Here is a 21429-nt window from a genome sequence, read left to right as displayed (position 1 = left end):
TCAAGCTAGGAGGGAAAGGATTGCCTTCAGACCTGTCCTGTGGGGAGTGTTGCCATCAGCAGGGGTTCAGCAGTTTCACTTTCCTCTACCTCAATTTCTAGTCTCCCAGCTCACTCAACCCAGGGTACAAATTGCCAAGATGCAAGCAGGGCTGCATGCTGGTAGAGCAGTGGTGTGAGTGGGAAGATGAAAACTTTGTGTGCTTGCTGTAGGAGGAATCATTCTCACTTCTATTTCTAAAGTAAGATCTCTTCTTCTTTGTTAGCAATGGCATTATGTGCTTTTCAAATCACTGCTTTATGCTGCAATGGCAAAGAGGGCTTCTACCTCTGCCCATCTGTATTTGCAGCCTTATCTCCCTCTGCTCCTGTTTCTTTTGCTAGTCTTCCTTGATTTTTTTCTCTGCCTGGGTTTCTCCAAGACCTCACTTCTTCTAGATTCCCAGGAGAAACTCAGGTATCTCTGCATTCAGGATTGTCTGAATTGACATCACTGATGCTGTTTTATATGCCTCAACATGCTCAAGAGTTTTCCAACAGAAAGGCATTCCAAAAGAGTCAAGAAGCAAACCTGAAAAATATTAACACTCTTAGATGTAAACTTTAACTGACACATGATATAAACACCCCTGAGCAACACACAAAAGGTGTGGGGCACTAAGGAGAGAAAAGCAAGTTTTCTGCCAGTGGGACAGACAAAATGACAGTCTGTGCCATGGCACATGTGCCCCTGGCAGCAAATGGACAAAATTTCAGGGAAGAGAAGGGGAGAAGCAATTAATGCAATGCAGCCACAGTGCATGCAAAGGAACTGTGGTTTGGTATCTGATCTGCTACCTGGATTACTCTCTTGACTCACTTTCCTGAATTGGAAGCACAGCTCTGAAGAGAAGCACAGATCCATGCAGCAGATGTGGAGGCCTGCTCAGTGCATACACAGACAAGATGCTGCCTGGGCGAGGTATTCCCCACCTGTCCTACCCCGGATAAAGGCAGCTGCTGCCATCCTGTCTATCGTTTAAGGGAGAGCAAAGGGCAGCAGTAACCGAGCACCACTGGTTTGTGTGAGCCCACATTTCTCCAGGCCTTTTCACATGATAAGCATGCAACTCCACACACAACCAGTGTGCAGAGGCCCAGCCATGATGAGCCTGCACAAACACACCAGAGGATGTATGCCTTGCCTGAAGAAAATCCACTGAACTCTGGGAGGTATTTCATCCATTTGAAGGAGTTTGGCCTCAGACCCCACTGTCCCCAAGAAAAAATCTCCAGGAACTGCCAGGCTTTCCTGAAGCCCTCCCATTACTGCAGGACAAGAGCTGTAACACCCTAACAAGCAAGCTCACTGAAGAGATTAGTGCAAACTCCCTGAATTGGATAGGGCTTTTTTAGTTGCTACTGTTGTTTTACAGGCAGCACAGAGCAACTAGCACGTCTCTGAGCACATGCTGAATTCCTCAGGAACAGGAGAACCACTCTAATTCCTAAAGACAACAGTGCATAGGGACCTGAACACTCCTCTGCTGTTCTATGGAAAAATAAATAAAATCCCCCACTTATTTAAGGGTAAAAATAAAACAATAATATCTCAGTTCTGTGAATGTCTGAAACACATGTAACTACCCTCAAGCAAGAAATAACAAACAGGTAACATACATAAGAATTTGTTTCACTTAGGAATTTCAGCAACTATAATAATTTAAAAAATCAGTCACATCTAAATTAGGAAGCATTGGGGGAATAAGAAAAACCTTTTCTTCAGAAAAATGAAGTAATTTAGCTTTCATAATTCTGGCATATTACTTGAAACTATAATGAGTTGAAGAACAAAAGAACACTAAAATTCAATATAAATCAACAGGGTCTTTAAAAATATCCATGATTCCATCAGCAGCAGAGTGGAGGTGTAGTTTCTTGCCTGAGCTGGTAAATCATCATGGAAATTCTGTTAGGCAAGTGTAAACAATGACCACTGAATCATTTCACTGGGTAAATTTCAGCCATTTCTTTACCCAAGATCCTGTTGTCTTTTTTTTTGTCTTTGTTTTTGTGCATAATACAAAGCCTACATAAGAAAGCTATTATGACAGCAAGAAACAAAAGGATAATGAGAAATTTTTTTAGTAATCCTTTTTTTTCCTAGAAGGCTTTAAGAAAGAGTACTTAATTGTCAGTCATCATTACCTACTGTTCTCTTAAAGTCTTTACATCATTTAGGCTAAATTCTGCCACTCTGGGACATGGGGGCTGAAATCTAATCTGTAATGCTGGTTGCCACTGCCTACTCAGTGTCTCACCAACTCCTAGAAGGAACAAAGGTCCTCCACAGGGACTTGTAAGGAGTACAGAAAACTATAATTATCAAAAAGTTACTATGTGCATTTCAGAACAATCCTGTAAGAGCCATGTGCCCAAAATGCAGGAGCACTGAGCAACCCCTTGCCCAGGGATCTTGGCCAGCACAGTGAGCAGCGGGCACATGAGAAGGTGATGAGTGCTGGCCTCCTTTGGAGCACAGTAACCACAGCAACAGTGTCTGGAAATGTAAAACGTGTCTGGGAACTCGTCAGACCAGTCAATGGCTGGAACTGCCTTCTATGAGGCCCAAAAACAATACCAAGAATTACTAAACTGGTAGCTATGACTTATCCAGGCACAGAATTAGTCATTCTCCAGCGGCTCACCTTTCTGCTGGGTTGGCTTTTTTGCCCCTCTTCTCTTCCTTCCTGATCACACATCAGCATCCTTACTACTCTGAGTGACACAACAAATCCTCAGGAGGTCCACAATATTACACACAATATTACTCACACAGGTGGCTTAAGTATCAGGGTGAGCAGCTGGTCACTTTCTGTTCATAACTGTTTCTTTTAAACTCTGTATCTTCTACAGTTTTATTATTGCTTCACAGAATTGGTCGGGTTGGAAGGGAGCACAGTGGGTCATCTGGCCAACCTCTCTGCCAAAGCAGGGCCATTCTAGAGTACGTGGCACAGGACTGCATCCAGATGGTTCTGGACTATCTCCAGTGAAGGAGACTTCACAACCTTGCTGGGCAACCTGTTCCAGTGCTTGGCCACCTGCAGAAGTTCTGCCTCCTATTCAGGTGGAACTTCCTGTGCTTCAGGTTCTGCTCACTGTCTCTTGTCCTGTTGCTGGGCACCACCAAGCAGAGTCTGGCTCCATTCTCTGACACCCTCCCGTCAGACACTGATAGATACTGACGAGGTCCCCTCTCATTTTTCTCTTTTTGAGGCTGAGCAGGCCCAGCTTCCTCAGCCTTTCCTCAGAAGAGTTGCTTCAGTCTCCTAATCCTCTTCAAAGCCCTTCTCTGGACCTGCTCCAGGAGCTCCATGTCTCCCTTGTACTGAGGAGCCCAGATGCTAGGGCTAAGTAGAAGGGTCAAATCACTTCCCTAGACCTGCTGGCAACGCTCTTCCTAATGCATTCCAGGATACCATTGGCCTTCTTGGCCTCCAGTTTTACTTTTTATGTACACTTTTTTTTACTTTTATATACATTTACTTAAAATGTTTTATAAAACCTCTGAGTTAATTTTATTTACAAAACCCTTGACTGCTTTATTTCCCATAGTTTATTAAAACTGAAATCAGTTTGAAGGCTAATTTGTTTTCCTAATTATTTATGCCATTTTATTAAATTATTTAAATAATTCAGAAAATTAAAATATATTTGTTCTCTGCTTTCACTACTACTGTTTGCCACTTTATTTGAATTGGTTTCACCTGACATATTGGACCTACACAGGTAAAGAATTTAAATGTAGGTCTAAAGCTATTAATCATATTATTTTAATGGACTAAACCTAGTTGAAACAAAACTTTCTTTTCATCTGTTTCAACACAGTCAATACCTGCCACTACTATAAAAAGCTTTCATGAGAAATAATTTTGAGCAAATCACAACAAAGAAAATTAGTGGCCTAATTTAATTACTGAGTAATTAGATCTGCTTCTTTCTCTGTTTGAATGTAGTCAATAACAACAGTACTATAATTACAATCTACTAAAAAAAAAAAAACCACATAACACTTCAGCAAAGTATCTACTGCTTTGTCAAAATCACAATACTCTACCAAGACAAGTTGTTATCAGTTTGCCCAAACCAAAGACTGCTCCACAGGTGAAGCTTCCCAGCAGCCAGCTTCAATGGTTATTAGGGATTTCTTTCTCTCAAGGAGTATAGCTCTGGGACAGTTCACCATATGGTTTCACTTCATGGAGAGAACTGAGGAGCTGAGTGATGTTATATAAGAAAAAAAATTTTAAAAGATAGTGAGAGTTGCTGAGCAACACAGTATCTTTCCGGTTACAGTCACAAAATTTGCCTATCAAGGCATTCTGGTTTTGAGTTCTTTCAGTTTGAGTCTTAGTGTAGTCGTCTTTGCAGATATGAAACAGGCAGGCAGTCATCTTGGTCAGATCCAGATCCTGAACCAGCTGACATTTTTATGCCACATGTAAGCAAAACATAATTATCCTCAGTGTTTCTTCTAGTAATATATGCATACACATTCATGCATGCTTTTAAAACACCTAAAGCAGATTGTAAAAGCCTTTGATTGCAGATGATGAAAATTCCATTACTTTTTTTATAATTATCCAGACTATAACAAGTCCTAGGCTTGAGATCATCTGGTATTTGAAGAAACTTAGAACACCTTACAAGACACAGAGCAAGTGAGGCACACATGACATTTTTACCATATTTGTTGGGAGAAATATAACTGAAATATCCACAAAGGCTCTGTGTAGGGAAGCAAGGTGCAAGATTTTCCCATAGCTAAAACAAAAATGCCCCAAACAATGACAGCAAATCCCTGAATTTATAATAGAAGGCACTTTATACTTTCAGCAGCCAGTTTCTTTGCTCTTGCCCCCTATTAAAGGTTCCTGGAATCCTCAAGCTCAGGAGATTCTTGCTGCCAAGTCTACTACCCACTTGGCTGAATCAGACATGAATCACAAAGATCTCAATGGGTGGGAGGTGAAAGAGCAAGTTAAGTAAGAGAATGCTCCCCAAACGTATGTGAGTGAACCCTCACACAAACTTTTATCACGGAGCTCCTGAGTGCAACACTTAATTCAGCTGCCAAGGTAGGGCAAGGCTCCTACAGCAACTCAGCCCCATTATTACCACATTTCACCTTCTCTTGGTCCTGGGTAGGAAACAGGTTCCTGAAGCAGCAAACACTGATCCACAGAGCAGTCAGTGTTTCTGACTAGACAAAAAACTATTTGGGGCCAGAATGCCGCATTATGATAACTGCATTATGATCCTGGTCCAGAGTTTGGAGCTGCAAGCATGGGCTTTGGACAGTCTGTGCCCCGACAGGCAACAGCATCATTCTTCACACTGAGATCCATGCCAATCAATGCCAACTGATCATCTGGCCAAATCACAGCAAATGGCCTCCTGCCAGGGAACGGTGTCACTTCAAACGCTGTCAGCTGTTGCTCAAGGAATACAGTGTAACCACATCCCTGGTCAAGGATATCCCTGAGCCCTCTCCACCTAAGGGATGCCTTGGCAGCCATGACCATTCCTGCATCTAAGTTCCCAAGGGAACTTAACACTCCCTGCTTTGTCACACAGTTGATCTTCCCGTGATGTAGGAGTGCCAGCTGGAGCTGTAAGACTGATAATCAACAGCAAGGGAGAACATGCACTCCTAAAGAGCAGCAGTTTGCGTGCTACACAAGCAGCCTCTGATCAGCACCTCTCATCAGACTGCCAGGCAAACTGTGAACACACCTTCAACTCTCCCTCCCTCTCTTTCACCCTCCAGCCTCCAACCTTAGAAAAGAAACAGTGCTTAGACTGTTCTTAGCCCTTGATGCCTCTGGCTCTGCACTCAGCCATGGGTGAGGGCCACAGCTGCTCAACCAGCATTTGGCAGGTGGATCCTCTGACTGCAGGGTTTCCATTTCCTGTTTGTGCTGCACTCAGGATGGGCTGGGCTAAATCTTCGGAGTCATGAGAAACACTTAATGCAATAATCAGAAACAACACTGCAACTCAGAAGCCTCAGGTTCCTGTGTTTTCTCCCCTGTGGTGCTTCACCATGCAATGAGATGCACACATAATTTGGTTTTGCTACTCTTTAGGATACATGGTAAGCCTGCTGGGTGTTCATTATGTCTGGACTAAAGAAGTGAAGGTAAGAGAAATGGATGGTCAGTATCAGACTCAATTACTAGGAGCAGAGAATCCCATGTCCCACTCCATAGCTGGATTCTACTTGTACAGTCCAGGAGCAGTTCCCCTCTAAATCAGAGGAAAATTAACTACAAAGAAGCAAAAGCCTTGTTTGTCCTCCTGCAAAGAGCACCAAGAGCCACAATCTGCTGACTATTCTGCAGGGATCTATGTTGGCATTCTGTTTCTGGTTATTACCAGTTGAAATTTCTGCAACCTCTACATTATTCCCAGGCCAAAAGACAAAATAATAAAGTTATATGGTTTCAAAGGTGCATTGTCACAAGGGTTTCCTTCATTTATCTCACAGATATGTTGTAAACACTGATACTGTTGACTGAAAGATAGATTTTAATTCAACAAGAATAAATGTTTTCTGTTCTAAGGGATATTAAACTGTCTGTCTTCCATAGCAGGTATTAAATATGGCCATTACACCTACTTTCACATCTTGTGGTCTGCTCTGAAAGACACTGGGTCTCTAACAGGATGGAGCTCTGCCATCTGTCCCTACCAAACACAGGAAAGCTGAATCCACGACATTCTGCTCCTACCAGGTTTCTGCCAAAACATCAGTCTTGCTGGAAACTGAAATGTTACTATCCAAGAAGTAAATGGAAAGTTCCTCACTATAGGAAAGTTGACTCAGAGCCCAAACATTCAAGATTTATTCAGGCTGTCCATCACCCAGAACAGATATGTGGTAAATCAAACATCACTTTAGCAGATGGTGTGGCAGAAGGAAAGAAATCGTTCTTAACCTCCAAAACAACTGCAGTTTAAATATTCAGAAACAGTCTAGCAAATTGACAGTTCTCTGCCTGTCTTTCACATCTCATGGGTCACTGACTGACTTCTCCAGTCATGAGAAGGGGACATCTAGAAAGACAACACTCTTTACACGATAAAATAAGCCCAGCATCCTATCAGGTAGGACACAGAATTATCAGTTCCAAACAGGATGAATATTTGGTAATACTTAAAATCCAAACAGATCCTCATTTCTCTGTGCACAGACCAATAAATAGGTTTATCCTGAAACGTAATCACAACTTGTTAAGGCGCAAACTTGTAATTTGTGAACTGTGCATGACCTCAAATCCAAATGTACTACAAGTGCCAATCAGTTTAAATCAGGTGTGGTTTCTGTGTAACATCAAGGGAGACTGTGTTCTGGCAAGAAGCCAGGAAACAACTTCAATAAACTAATCTCCCCTGAGTGAGCTTGGGAAGGAAGCTGAGCATGTGCTGTGTCTCATTTGCGATGGTGGTGCAGTCTGTTATCTGGAGACACAGCTCTATCCTGCCTGCCCAGCAGCTCAGGGCTAGGCACCCCAACTTCAACATACCAGGGACTCAGGAGCCCACAGCGGAATCTCCAGTCTGAGCAGACAAAGAGAAATAAAGAAAATTTTAATAGTTATCCTTTCTTACACTTTCTGATTTGCCAGAAACCGCTACCGTCCAACAGGAATTGCAAAACTGTTTTCTACTAGTTGGTCTATCCCCAGCAGTTTGGGTTAGTGGACACATGTTGAAAGCTGACCCTGTTTTCAGCACATCCTCATGTAACAGCCCCAGAAACTGCATCCCACACAACTTTGAGATTCTGCCTGAAAGAAATGTAACAGTGGAAGACTATTGTACTGTAAATAATTTTTTCTATAGGAAAGGATAGGAAGCACAAGGACAGAATTAAGGTTCCTGCATGTATATATCTACACACATATAGAGAGGTTACTGATAGATATTGATTTTTAAAACGTTTTCACCTAACTTTTCTTTCGTACCATGATAATTCAGCTTCTAACATCCTATACTGTCAGATACTCACTTGCAAAAGATCTCAGCAAATTTCACTGCTTCAATATGGAATCTAGGTCCAGATATGTGCCCTTTCTCTGCTCCAGTTCCCACAACTGCAGGTTATAACAACTCTACCTCAGAACACTGTTGAATAATTTAAGTAATTAGTGCTTGTAAACTAAATTAGAGGCACTCAAGACAGTCAAGTACTCAAATAAGCAGTAATTCAGTGTTAAGTGAAAATGATTATGAGAGTCTAAAAATACATTATGTAAAAAACAGACCACACATATACTAGTAGCAGTTTGCCAACTGCTCTTCCATCTATCACAAGACAAAGTCCAGTACTCCACCTCTCCTGCCTTGTCTCCTCTGCACTGCCTCTTCCATTATCCTCTAAGGAAGCACAAGGAGTTACAGCCTCACCTGCAGTGCACTGCACTGTTCAAACAGGGCCCACCCCTGGCAATGGAATGCAAGTGTCAACATGCAGCAGGCACTGCTACTGAGCGGGGTGTGGTGTTTACCTAGGGGAAAGCCACATCCTTCAACCACTTTAATAACTCCAAGCTTCAACACAGTATAACCCTGAGATTATTCCAAACCACTCTGTTGAAAGGATTTTGAAACAAACAAACAAAAAAATAACAACCCCAACCAAACAGAAATCCATGCTCCTATTAATGGAATGTAGCAATGATTAAGAAACCTGTAATTCTATGGAAATTAGTACTCTTCACCTTATCCCATTGGAGCAAGAGGCTTTTTGACACAAACCTAAGATTAGAGAAACTCTTCCTTCCCCAAGTCAGCCCTAAGAACTATGTAAGGAATACAGAGAAAAGATGACATCTCCCTTGAGCAAAACTACAGGATCAAAAGATAATTTCTGTCAACAGAACGACGTAAGAGAAGTGAGTTGAATTCCTCCTCTGTATCAGTAGCAGCTAGCCTCAGAGACAAGGGTTTTATTTAAGATTTTAATTTCCATAATGTAGCCTTAAGAAAGAATCAAATTCAAACCTTACATAAGCACGAGTGACTCAACTAAAGACTGAAACTGAAACAAGGCATCTGTCTTCCTGAAGAGTTGTGGGTGTTTGAACAATAGCAAATGTGTTTTATGGAGCATGCTTCCTCTGCCCAGAAGGTAAACCTGCGTTCACCATCACGATGCTGGAGATCCCACCTTTGTAGAAGCATAAACATCAATTGCTGATTATTAAGATGCAAACTCACCTAAAAATAAAGTAAAATAAGCAGGGTGTAATTTATAAGGACAATTTATCTACCAAAATTATTATCTTATGGTAAAAGAGATTTAAAAACCCCATAAAACTTCAAAGAACTTCATACTGTTGGCTCCTAGCAACAGAACTGCAAGCCACACTCCCGTATCTTGCACAACCACCTACACCAGCCTCCTGGTATATGGAGCAAGCAGCAGCTTCTGTGCCACATTGGACACGGGTAGCAAAACCCAAGAGCAACCAATATCAATTTACCAGGGTTCAGCAAAGAGAAAACAGACATTTGAAATGCCATCTGCAGATGGGTGATGACGTACACTGGACACAGGGGAACAGGCCACGCAGAGAAGTTACTTCACAAGACAAGACTGATTTTGCTGCCCACCTACTCTTTTTATTAAAGAATGCAATGTAAAAAGAATATTGGTGATTTGGCTACATTCATCCTATAGTCCCAGACAGGACTGTTTCCTGTAAAACCAGAGGACTGAAAAGGCAGACTAGGATCAAAGCACAGAACTATAGCAATGGAAGAAGACATATTTCTAGAGATGATGTGGAAAATCCCAATGGATAAATAGGGACCGAAGACAGATGATTAATTATGTGTCACTCCAGTTTTAATATTGGAATGAGAAATCATAATCAGGACATCAGCCAGTCCAATTACTGGAAAAAGACTTGGAGACTGTTGGCATAGTGATTAACTATCACTGGACTGTTACAGAGCTCAGGACTTGCTCCTTTTCTTGGTGTCTTTGCTGAAAGCAATAATTTTCTGTGGTCTTGCTATAAATTTTGAGAAAACAACTCATGAAACTCTTATAGGGGCCTGATTAGTGCCCAAACCCAAGCACCTGAAAGTCAGGAGTCTCCACTTTAAAATCCTTTTATAGGTTTTTCAACAGATCTGGCAGGATCTGTGCTGAAATGAGTAACCTCAGGATTTAATTGCTTACTCCTCCTGCGTTAGTACAAAGAAGGCAAAAAAGTTCCTTATTTAAATGCCACTGAGCAAGACAATACAAACTGTATCAAATTATCAGCTCAAAATTCTGATACTCAGCATTTTGCACTATGAAAAATGAGAGCTGAAGCGTAGGAAGGTTTCTTAGTTTCTTCAGATTATATTTTCCTCTGAACAAAGCTGACCCTTTGTGGGGTCAGCGACGCCGTCCCAACAGACTATACATGGGTGGCAAAGGAGGGAGCCCACACCAAGCAGAGCTTGTCATTATTAGAATATTCAGGTCAAGTGCACTTAGCCAACAACCCACTCAAACCCCACAGAAGATAACAGCTGATCTGCATGCAAAAACACTGTTCACACAGATTTTTATCCTTTCTGCTGCATCACATAAGCATACAATGAAGGAGAAGAGTACAAAGGCCATACAGTCTTCTCTAGCTCTGCCTCTTTCAGAGAGGCAAAACCCAGATTTCCTGCACAACCAGGAAAGCACCAATGCACAAGAATTCTTTGTATGTCTTTCGTTCTCTGGTGATTAGCTCTAAGTTAACCACCTCAAAAAACAGCTAAAACTCTGGTTTGCTTCAGATTGAACAACTCTAACAAAAACTTGAGGTGTTTCCAAGGCTAGAAAAATATTCATATTGACGCCACTACAAAATTTCTAGTGAATCCTCTCGAAAGCTTTTTAACTTTGAATTTTGAGGAAGGAACCTGAAATCTAGGAAGAAGAGTGTTTTCAAAGCAGGAGTAAGCAATGTGAGGAACAGAAGTCAACCTGAAAAAGCCTGGCAAATTGTAAGAACCTCAAATTAATTTGCAGTAGACTCTCATTAGTAGTTAATTACCTTCTGTGGAGACTGCTCGGCACAGCACAAACAAGGGATCAATGTAGCTCAGCTGTGAGGGATGTGTTCAGCCATACACAGGAGGGAATTTGAGGAGGCTCAGCTGTGCACCAGAGAGCTGTGAACTAGGTTTTCCCCACAGCAAAGGGCACCTATCATGGTGCCTGAAGAGCCTCTCCAAGTGCAGCCCTGCACTGAGTGCCCTCTCCAGCATGGGCACCTCACCTGGGCCAGGCAGCGCTGCCTTGGTCTACAGCGCACGCTTCGGGAAGGCAGGGAGGATGAAACATCATTGCCAGATGTCAGCACCTTCTCCTCCTGGAACATGTTCAGATCCAGAATTACATTTGAGCTTGAACTTTAATAATGCCTTAAATGCAAAACTGAGTACTCAGAAGTTAGAAATTTTCAGAATTGAAGTTTTCGGTACAAACTTAAAGACAACTGTTACAGCAGCAGTACACTGTTTTCCAAATGTTAGTGAATTTGTTTTCACAACCTGTTAAATGAAGGGGAAAATAGTGAAGGAAAGATAGGTTAATGTGAAAAGTAAAACTAATTTTGAAAGCTTAAACTGAGGTGTCAACCTTTGCTTTTCCTAATACCCTGTGTTATACAATACTGTACAATACTTTTGTAGAACAGCTCCCATTAACTTTGGCTGCATGCACATATGTTCAGTGTTTCTGCTAGTAAGGTTCACTCTCAAGTTAGTCAAAAGGAGAATGAAAAAAATACAGTTATTGGCCATGGTGAAAGTCTCCATAAATAACTTCCCTAGTCTCTTCTCAGGCAAAGAAGGACTGTGAAACTGTGAAAGGCAGCAGCTCTCCACATCAGCATTCAGCCGTGTTAAATTGGGAAGTCAGCCTTTCCCTTCTGTGATCTGCTGCAGAGCTATCTGTGAATAAACAGAGGTTCTGCAATACATTACATCAGTGACTGTGGAACTGTAACTTATCCTTTGAGTAGACTGAAAATATAGAACTGTTGAAAGTCATGAATTCTGTGCATAAAGTGCTATGCCTACTTGTTATGAAAGACAGTAGAACATTAACATACCCACACTGCAGGCACGTGAGCTCTTTCATTACATATACTTTCAATGTTTGACTGATGATTTCTTAATATAGTTGTCATATGTTCTCCTGAGGTTTTTTTGAGAATGTATTTTTCTTGATTTTTAAAGGAATAATCTGCTTGCCTATTAGGTTTTGCTCTTCCCCTCACATTTCCAGTACCCTTCCCAATCCCTGTCAGTGACTCCCCTTCTGTCTGATGGTACATAACCTGAAGCTATCACAACCCTCTTACCTCCCTCATCTTCAAAGTTTTCCTCTTGAGTAGCCTGCATTAGAACCTTGCAGCTGCCCTTTGCAATATGTGTACCCATAAGATTGGTCATTTGAAAGCACATGACAGTACCACTACCTGTGCCACAGGCTCAGATCTGTGCCAGATGCTTCTAAATCTTTGAAGATTTTCAGCAGAGGTGGTGATTTCAGAGCATTTGAAGAGATTCCAGTAGTGGAAGGTCTTGACATGCAGCAGCAATCCTCCCTCCATTTCCAAAGTACGTGCTGCAGAGTGAGCCAGAGCTGGCTCGCTGGTGAGAGATGCCTTCTTGTATGGGAAAACCCCATTGACAGCTGCCTGGAGCACAGCTGAGCCTCCCTGAGCTCACCTCCTGCGCCTGGAGTGGGATGGTGGCACACATCCCTCACAGCTGGGCTCTGTCGATCTCTTGTGTGCCCACAGCACACAGACTCCGACTAGCACCAGCACCTCAAAGGTGAGAAGTAGAAGCCTGCATTTGATTCAGCACTCCACCACAGGAAGCAAACGAAGTAGAGCACAGAAAATAGTTCTGTCTTGAGTGAACATCACTAGAAAGAACCACTGCAGTGTTCTCACTATATGGAGCTTGAAAAGAGCTGAGACACAAAGAAAGCTGTGTTCTCTGTAGCAGCTCAGAGTAGTGAATGCAGCTGTAACTAAGACTGGATCACTTTATGTTGGGATGTGGCAGAGATCAGGAGACAAAATTAGTTATATTGATAATTAATGATAATTTTCTACCATCACTGAAAACAAAGACCTTCTCTCTCTAGGCAGTGTTCAATGCAATTTATCAAGAGACATTATTCTCATCACATGAAAGTTGTACAAAGTACATATGAAGTTGTATGAAGCAGTTTCTGCCGATACATCCCAAGTGAACTCTGCCATTCCCACTAACTAACTCATACAGTTCTGCAACATCCTAGCTTCCTGTTAATCCTCTGGATGAATCAGACACATTTCAGTACCAATGACACCCAGACTAAACAAGTTTCTATACATATTCTTAATCACCTGTAACCACACCTCTGTTAGAATGTGGCTCACATACAGATGAGGTCAGAAGGCTGAATAAAGCAGCAGACTGAAGCTGAATGTGAGTAAAATAAACATGGTAATAGTGGGCTGAGGTAAACAGTTTAAAGTGTTTGCATCACTGCATCACCTTACTTGGATATTTCAGCCTGTAAATACGGAGTGCTCCTGGATTCTGGGTTAATGCTGAGCTCCCACAAAGCAGTGTCTGTGCTCTGCTTGCCATAGTCACCAACTGGCTTGGAGAGTCTGTCCCAAGCTCTAAATCTGGATCATGTCAAGTCTGTGATCACTGCTTCACATGAGCTGTCGATTTGTCTTTGGCTGACTTCTTCCCAAGCTTGCCAAGGAACAGAAGATTTGCTAACAAGCAACAATAGCCAGGCCTGATGGGTTCAGGGTAGGTTTCTATAGAATCTGTCTCACACCTACATGTCTTGGAATGTAAAAGATTTCATCCCTTGTGAGAAGCTCATCATTCATCAGTACAAAAATCCCCTCAAATGCTGCTGGTTATGTGTTATCCCAGACAGCATTCTCCATAACAGGAATGAATTAGTTAAGCATTGGAAACAATACACCAATACACCACCATTGGAAACACCACCACCACCACACTGTTATCCAGTGCCAGGCTATTTGCTAGCCTGACTCTGGATGAACAGGTAGCCTCTCCCTGTTCCCTATGCTTTTATTCAGAAGGAGCTAATGGACACTAACACCTGCTCCCACTCCCGTCCTTTTTTTATTACATTTTTCCCCAGGTATGCTATGCTTTGGGCAGACAATGTCACCTTACCTAATTTGTGAGCTTTTGAGATGAAGCTCTGTTGGTAGAGAAGAGCGCTTAAACCATTTAAACCTACGCTATGCAAGATCCAAATTAACATGGACTGATAAGCCAATTTCCTCTGCCTCAGCCCCCTTTCACTGCAAGAACTACCCTGACTGAAGAAAGAAGAGAGATAGACTTGACTGCTGCTGTACATAAGATCACCTTTTCCTTCCAAGATGTCTAAGGTTAACATTACTTTTTCTACCACCACACTTTATAGATAATCACTACAAAATACCACATGATGATCCTTAGTTTTTTTCTCAGCCACTGCTAAAAAACCAGCTATTTACCACATAAATACAATGTGCATTCTCAGCTTCCAACATTAAATTGCAACACATTGTGAGCATTTAACCAAACCAATCCACTTTAACACATTCCATTTATAATAAACTTTAGATGTGAGTTGAGGTAATTTTTGAATATGTTAACTACCACACTAATTACACGTGGTAATCAAATAAACCAGTTTAAAAATATTCACTCTCATCAAACCAGTCTAACAGGGTAATAGTGTCAGAACCCAAAAGTACACAGACATGCAAAATTTCCAAACTATTGCTCCAACCACTACCCTTATTCCTTTTAAGACTGGCATGGTTTTTCACAAATAAATCTGCTGAGTCAATGATAGCGTGAGTAAAATAGGTACTTAGGTATTGCCTCTTTAAATATGCATCACCCAGCGATGAGGAGTTGCTGTTACTTTTTTCTCACCTTTCCAGTTGAAACAAGCATTATAAGGAGGTTTGAACTATAAAAGTGGACATACAGAGAAACTTCTACAATACAGCCAACACAGCAGGTCCATAAGGGAAAAGTTATCACAGAGTTCTTTCAACTTTAGACTGTATGCCCAAACAACATGTCCTTTAACATAAGAAAAATGAACTATCAGAGTGAAATTGATTCAGAAGAGAAGAATCTTTTAATGTCTAAGTCACCATTTCAGATATATCAATGATTAGAAACTCTTATCTTATAAGGCATTTAATTGCCTCTCTCACCTGATTTGAGAACAGCTAAGTCAATTTCCTTACAGACAAGAAGTCTGTAATAAAAAGTCACCATCAGACCTGATACTGCTGATGGTTTGATATACTCCACCACTGCAATGTAGAGCGCTGAAGAATTCATCCTCAAACTGAGAGATGGCTCTCAGTTCAGAGTTTTGTTCCAAGTACTGTGCAAACATGGAACATCACTGCTATTTGCCTCAAATTTGTTCAGTATACAATGGGAAGATTTCAGTATTTGGGACTGTCATTATAAATATGCATGCTTTTAGCAGCATGAAATGTATTCCATCAAAAGCAGCTGCCTCATGAGCAGAACACTAGAGTGAGAAGCTTAGTTTCTACTTGACTGGTATCTACTGTCATGCACCCTTATCAGAGTATCTACAGCTTGTCACTGTCCTCTATAAACTTGTTCCAAAAGCCCTCCAACCTCCCCAACATTTCCACACCCCCTCACAAGTTCCTCCCTTTCACCCCTGTGCCTCAACGAGCACCTTCCACATTCCCTAACCTCACCAGCCCACAGCAGTGTATGATCCCTCCCACACCTTCTAATTACCCTCAGGAGAGGAGGCACTACCTGCTGCAGCTGGATCCAGCATGGAAGCACCTATGGGCTAGCCAGCGTGCACATGGCAACTTGCCAGCCAACAAGCGAAACAGAACACAGCTGTTTATCTCCTCTGGTACCTTCCCCCCAGAGAATACCAAGTATGCACTTATTTTGGTTTCCTCTCTTCCACCCAGTCTGACCTTTGTGAAACTTTAAAGAGCTCTTGAAGAAACTTTGAGATGTCTATGCTGCTGCCAAATTTGGCTGAAACCTACTAAAGCAGTTGAAATTGAATTGATAGAGTGATTACACAAGCTTTCTTTCCTTTGGAGAGTAGGCTAAAATCCCATTAACAGTCTTACTTATGTCATCCCGTCATTCCTATTCTTCATTTAAAAATAACAATTATATTCTACTGCATTAGCTTATGTAACCCACCCCTGAGCCAAAGCAGTTAAAACTTTCATCCTGTATTTATTAATTTATTTAGTTAGTTAGCTATTAAGTGTGTGCCTTTCTATACACTTGTTCATTTTAAGGTACTTGATGTTATGAAAAATACAATTAAGATGATCAGTGAAACCAAACCAAATGCACTTCACTAATAAATATCCCCCAAAGTTTCTGGTATTACTGCAGGCAAGATCTGAACTGCTTTTTCTCTAGCAAACTATCAGCTGTTCTCATGGTTACAGTTCTAGGAATTTGGAATGACAGGTCACAGCTATGAAAATGAGTAAATTTATTTGGCATGTTTCTATCTAGTAAATAACATTCTCCTATAAGGAGGACAAAAGGCTGCTGTACATTAGCATGGTATTTATTCTCTGTGAAAACCACTCTTTAAAGTCCCTGTCCCAACAAGAAATGTGCCAACCAGACTTCATACTTCTTAAAACTGCTCATTCGCAGAATTAAGACAAAAATACATAAGTCTTGTATCCTCTCCATTACTATAAAGGCACCACTGATGTTTTTACAGCAAGATTCAGCTGTGTATATACACTTCCCCATGGCATGAAGCAAGGCTACAAAAGTATGCTTTCCATTTAAATGCAGGAATGTTAGCTTTTGCCATAGGGTAAAATCTATTCTGTCAATTGGCTATTTAAAAAATAACCAATATTTCTTAAGTTACTGCCAAGAGTTACAAATATCCAAATGCGGCATTATGCAGTTTCCATTATCACAGCTTTGCACCACTGGTTTTCACAGCCCCAAGTTGAACCAACAGGACAGCAGCAGAATCGGCTTCTCTCATACTTGCATCCCTTCTCTGTTGGAAGGGTCTTTTTTCAGGAAAGCCTGGATACTCCCATTTCAAAGCCTCTGCTAATTACTGCAAAATGGCATGAATAACTTATGCAGAGAAACTGGAACACCACCCACTGAGCTGCTCTCAGAGGTGGGTCTGCCCAGATGTGAACTGTCCCAGTGGAGCCAGGCTGGGACTGCACTGTCACCGTCATCAGCCCCAAGGTATTCACTGCCCCCAACACTCCAGGGACATGCCCACGTACTGTGCTCAAGAAGAAACAAAAATTTAACATCATCCTGATATGTCAATCCATCCAACCCCAAATGCTCTGTGAAATACTTAACTGAATCACTCATCCTCTTGGAAAGCTGTTTGCCAAGTGAACGACCAAGGAGAGCTTTCCTCCAAGGAATACAGTCAGAGACAGCACTCCCAGGCACACCGTCCTGGGATTTAAGGCCTGAGAACTCCAGGGCAGCAAGCCATGGACAGAGAGGCTCCTGAGCTTCCCATCTCACACACAGTCCTGCACAGGTAGCTTGAGAGCCCACGATATTTCAGACTCAGCTGGCTCTTGATCTCCAGATCAACAGTAGAGAGGTCTGAGAGGGCCTTCTTCAGCTTAGGTCTCAAGTTCCTGGGTCTCCAGATGGAAGCCTTGAAGCTCTGATAACAGGAACATTATCAGAACTTCTACTCCCACAGTTGAAGACCTGGGCAAGCTTCCAAGGTCCCTGGTAGGCACTGGGGAGGCTGGTAGGCTTGACAACCCAGCAGTTCTCTGAGCACTGGTCTGAGCTTAATCATAAGGCACCAGGCTCCAAATTAACTTCCAACATTTCCAGAGAAAAGTCTCAGGGAATTCCCCAATACAAGAGAAATTTTAAAATGTCAAAATTTCCCGTGAATTAGGAAACAGAAAACTTTGGCCCACCTCTGATTCCAGTTTCCTTCAGAAAAGTCTCCATGCTTTGTGTTCCACTCTTAGAACAAGCCTTCACCTATTAAAATACACTGAAAACAATAAATTTAAACAAAATGTTCCAAATTGCCTTTAAATGAAATCTTCAAAATACAAAACCATTCCACAGAGTATCCTAAAATTTGTAGTTATTTTCACTTGCATGTTTGTGCCTTGAACTCAAAGCCTTCCACTCTAAAATAAACATTCATCCTGCCTCAAGATTTACGAGTTGAAAGGACACATCCTGTACAGCAGAACCCTCAGAGGTTCAAAGCACGGACTCCAGCTTTGGCACAGTATGAGGTCACTGTTTTGCTGAAGAAATGACTGGACAGCATTGTCCAGTACCAAAAGACATCAATGACAAGAACTGTCCTGGATGCCTCCAGATATGGCTGAGCAAACAGTGCAGCCACCTGAGAAGAAGGGCAGTGCAGCTGACCACAGAGAAACAGCAGATTCCTGGGATTCCAGCTCTTGGTGGGTAATGCAGCAAGCAAGGGAGGGATGAGCCATGAAAGCAGTCACTGAGCAGGTGAGCCCATTTAATTTATTAGGTAGTGCCATGGAGTTCTGCTGGTTTGGAGTCCTAGGTACCAGACCCTGCTCTGTTTTGACAGCTTGCCACAGAAGGGATAATGAGATAAAGAAAATCAGCCAGAATGCAAGCTCCTGGGTGCAGTTTCCCCCCTCTTCCCCTACACTGCAGGTATGGAAACATAACTCAGCCTTTTAAAGCATCAAGTATTTCACCTGAGTTGAGGAAATACTTACTTTATAAGGAGGAATTAAACAGTCCTGCAGCTGTGCTAAATTATGGAAAACTGCAAAAACTTTTTCAAAAACGGAATTGTTATAATACTATGGAAGTTCTCAGTTTCCCACACACCTAAGTGAACAGGATGGTCTCTTGGTGTTTAAAACATTTATAATACGGATATTTTTAGTCTATAAATCAGTGTTAAGAGATCTGCTTCTTTTAATATTTTATTTTCTTGTAATTAAAAGGTGACTATAAAGACTTCCTAAAAGAAAGTAGTAGCACTCACATGATACATGCATTTCAGACTATAGGGAAGGATACAGCCCCAATCATTTAGGTCTCAATATTGTATTCAGTACAAATTACTTCAGAGAATCAGAAGCGTAAGCTTTGACGCAGCACAGCTTCTCATCTGAAGAATCAGTTTTGCTTCAGTCTACACTCACACACAGTTTAACCAGAGGCCACAATGCCATCTCAGAGTTCTCTTACTGCTGAAGCATCATCACTTAATTCTTGCTGCATGCATATTGCCATAGCAGGGAGACTGAGTCAAATGATCCCACGGCCTTTTATTATATTTAATTTCTGTTCTCCTGCTACTTTCACAAAATCACATAGCATGTCTTTTAGAAAAGAAAGCAAAACAAGTGATTTTTTTTTTGTTGTGTAAACCAGATTCTATCTCAGAATCAAAAGTACAAACTAAGACTTATTATTACAGGTTTCTTTATACTCAAAATGACAAAATACAAAACTCTTTTTTTTCTCTTCCGAAATCAGGCCACGAGTTGATGCAAACAAAACCAATATTGTGCACAGCATTTTAGTCCCTGGACTATGTGTCCTTTAAAGTAGTAAACCCACAATTACCATGAGAAAAGTCCAGCTGGAGGTATCACCTACAAGTTGCATTACTTCTTCTTTATACCTTTTTTATCAAAGCATATGTTGTGCTTGAAAACAATTCAGCACCAATGAGTTGGCAGTAGAACAACAATTTAAGCAGCAGTGTCAATGAAGGTGGGAGGGGGAATTCACTAAAGCTACATTTTTCAAGTACAAAAGCCTGAGAAGCACTCTGTATGGAGTCAGGGAAATATACATCAAAGACTATGAAAAAGCAACTAACTATATGCCTTTAAAAGTGCACTTCGTGGATGAAAGCTGCCAAATTACAGAGGGGATTTACTGAGAAGAATGTGTTGCTGCCAGAATGGACAAAAGCATGCATTCTATCCATTCCAAGCTCCTCCCCATCTCCTGTCATGCTCACAGCAAGAAATGGCTCAAAAATTGACAACCACAGACTCCAGGACTGAAAGAGACAAAAAATACCTGCTGGGAAATGCCTGGTAAAATTTTATTTTGAGCATCTGACACAGGAGACTGGAAAAAAGAAAAAAAACAACCCACTTATGATCAAAAAACACCTCCCCGTATTCTTGGGACGTAAAGTTCAACTCCACAGCAGAAAGAAACAGCGCACACCTGGCCGGGTTTTTGAGGAGCCCACGTGCAGAAGCACTTTTCCACAGGCACAGCAGCAGTGCCGCCGGCCCAGGACAGGAGCTGCACGGAGCTTTCCTGGAGCTGGGTCACGGAACCCTCGCTCCAAGCGGGAGCATCTGTTGGCCCCTGAGGAGCCCGGCAGGCGCCCAGCCGCCCAGCCAGGGGGCAGCGCGTCCCGGGCGAGCCGCTCACCCCGCGCCCCTACCTGGCTGGTGTCCTCGCCGTGCTCCAAGTGCACGATGCCCTGGCTCCTACACTCCGTGTCGCTCAGCACGTCGTCCTCCGAGTCCTCCAGGAGGGACGAGGAGCCGGTGGAGGAGATGGAGGAGTTGGACAGCCGGCGGGACTGCAGGTGCAGCGAGCTGCCCGTCCTCAGCCCGCCGCCCTCCGGCCGCGCCGGCCGCGCCTGGGGGCTGCCCTGCGCCTCCTCGCTCTCCTCGGCGGTGACGGTGAGCCGGGGGATGACGGGCGGCAGAACGCCGTTCGGGGGTCGGCAGCCCCTCTTGGGCCGGTCGGGCAGCTGACGGGCGGCGGCGGCGGCGACGGCGGCGCAGCGAGCCTCGAAGAGGGAGCAGAGCTCGCCCACGGTGAGCCGCTTGGCCCGGCTGAGCTCCGGGCTGCTGTGCAGCCCCGCGCGGGGCTCCATGGCGGGGTCGGCGCCGGGCGCCTGCCGAGCAGCGCTCCAGGACCGGCGCCCGGAGGCGCGCATGGGGGAGCGCCGCGCCGCCGCCGCCGGGGAAACTTCTTTGTGGCTCAGTCAGTCTCCCGCGGCTGCCCGGAGCCCGGCGGAGAGGCGCATCGCCAGCCCACCCTGCCCGGGCAGCTCTGAGTCACCCGCGGCGACAGCCGGAGGCTGCTACCGTGCCCGCTGACCCGGCGCCAGGGCCATGGGGGAGCGCTGAGCCCGCCCGACCGCCCGCCCGCCGCCACCGCCCCGCTCCGCCTCGGCGCTGAGGGGAGGAGCGATCGAATCGCAGCGAGCCCAGCCGCGCCGCGGGAACCCCTGCCCGCCCCTTCCCGCCGCCGCCACCACCATCAGCATCACCGCCCT

The 21429-nt window shown here is 43.3% G+C and overlaps 1 protein-coding gene across 2 annotated transcripts in view; it reads right to left on the bottom strand.

Moving 5' to 3' along the window:
* Positions 1–21221, bottom strand: part of ITPKA (inositol-trisphosphate 3-kinase A) — a 39372-nt gene extending 18151 nt beyond the window's left edge. The window contains exons 1-2 of one of the 2 annotated variants that reach the window (XM_059473648.1): positions 20584–21221; positions 20205–20255 (exon numbers count right to left, since the gene is read on the bottom strand). In XM_059473648.1, the coding sequence (XP_059329631.1) occupies positions 20205–20255; positions 20584–21087 (555 nt within the window). In that variant the 5' untranslated portion in view covers positions 21088–21221. The remainder of the gene's footprint in view (positions 1–20204; positions 20256–20583) is intronic. The other variant, XM_059473649.1, reaches the window with a different exon arrangement.
* Between the last annotated feature and the right edge of the window lie 208 nt (positions 21222–21429).

This window comes from Ammospiza nelsoni, chromosome 6 (assembly GCF_027579445.1).
Source record: "Ammospiza nelsoni isolate bAmmNel1 chromosome 6, bAmmNel1.pri, whole genome shotgun sequence".
Lineage (NCBI taxonomy): Eukaryota > Metazoa > Chordata > Aves > Passeriformes > Passerellidae > Ammospiza > Ammospiza nelsoni.
This window is presented reverse-complemented; position numbering and strand designations above follow the sequence as displayed.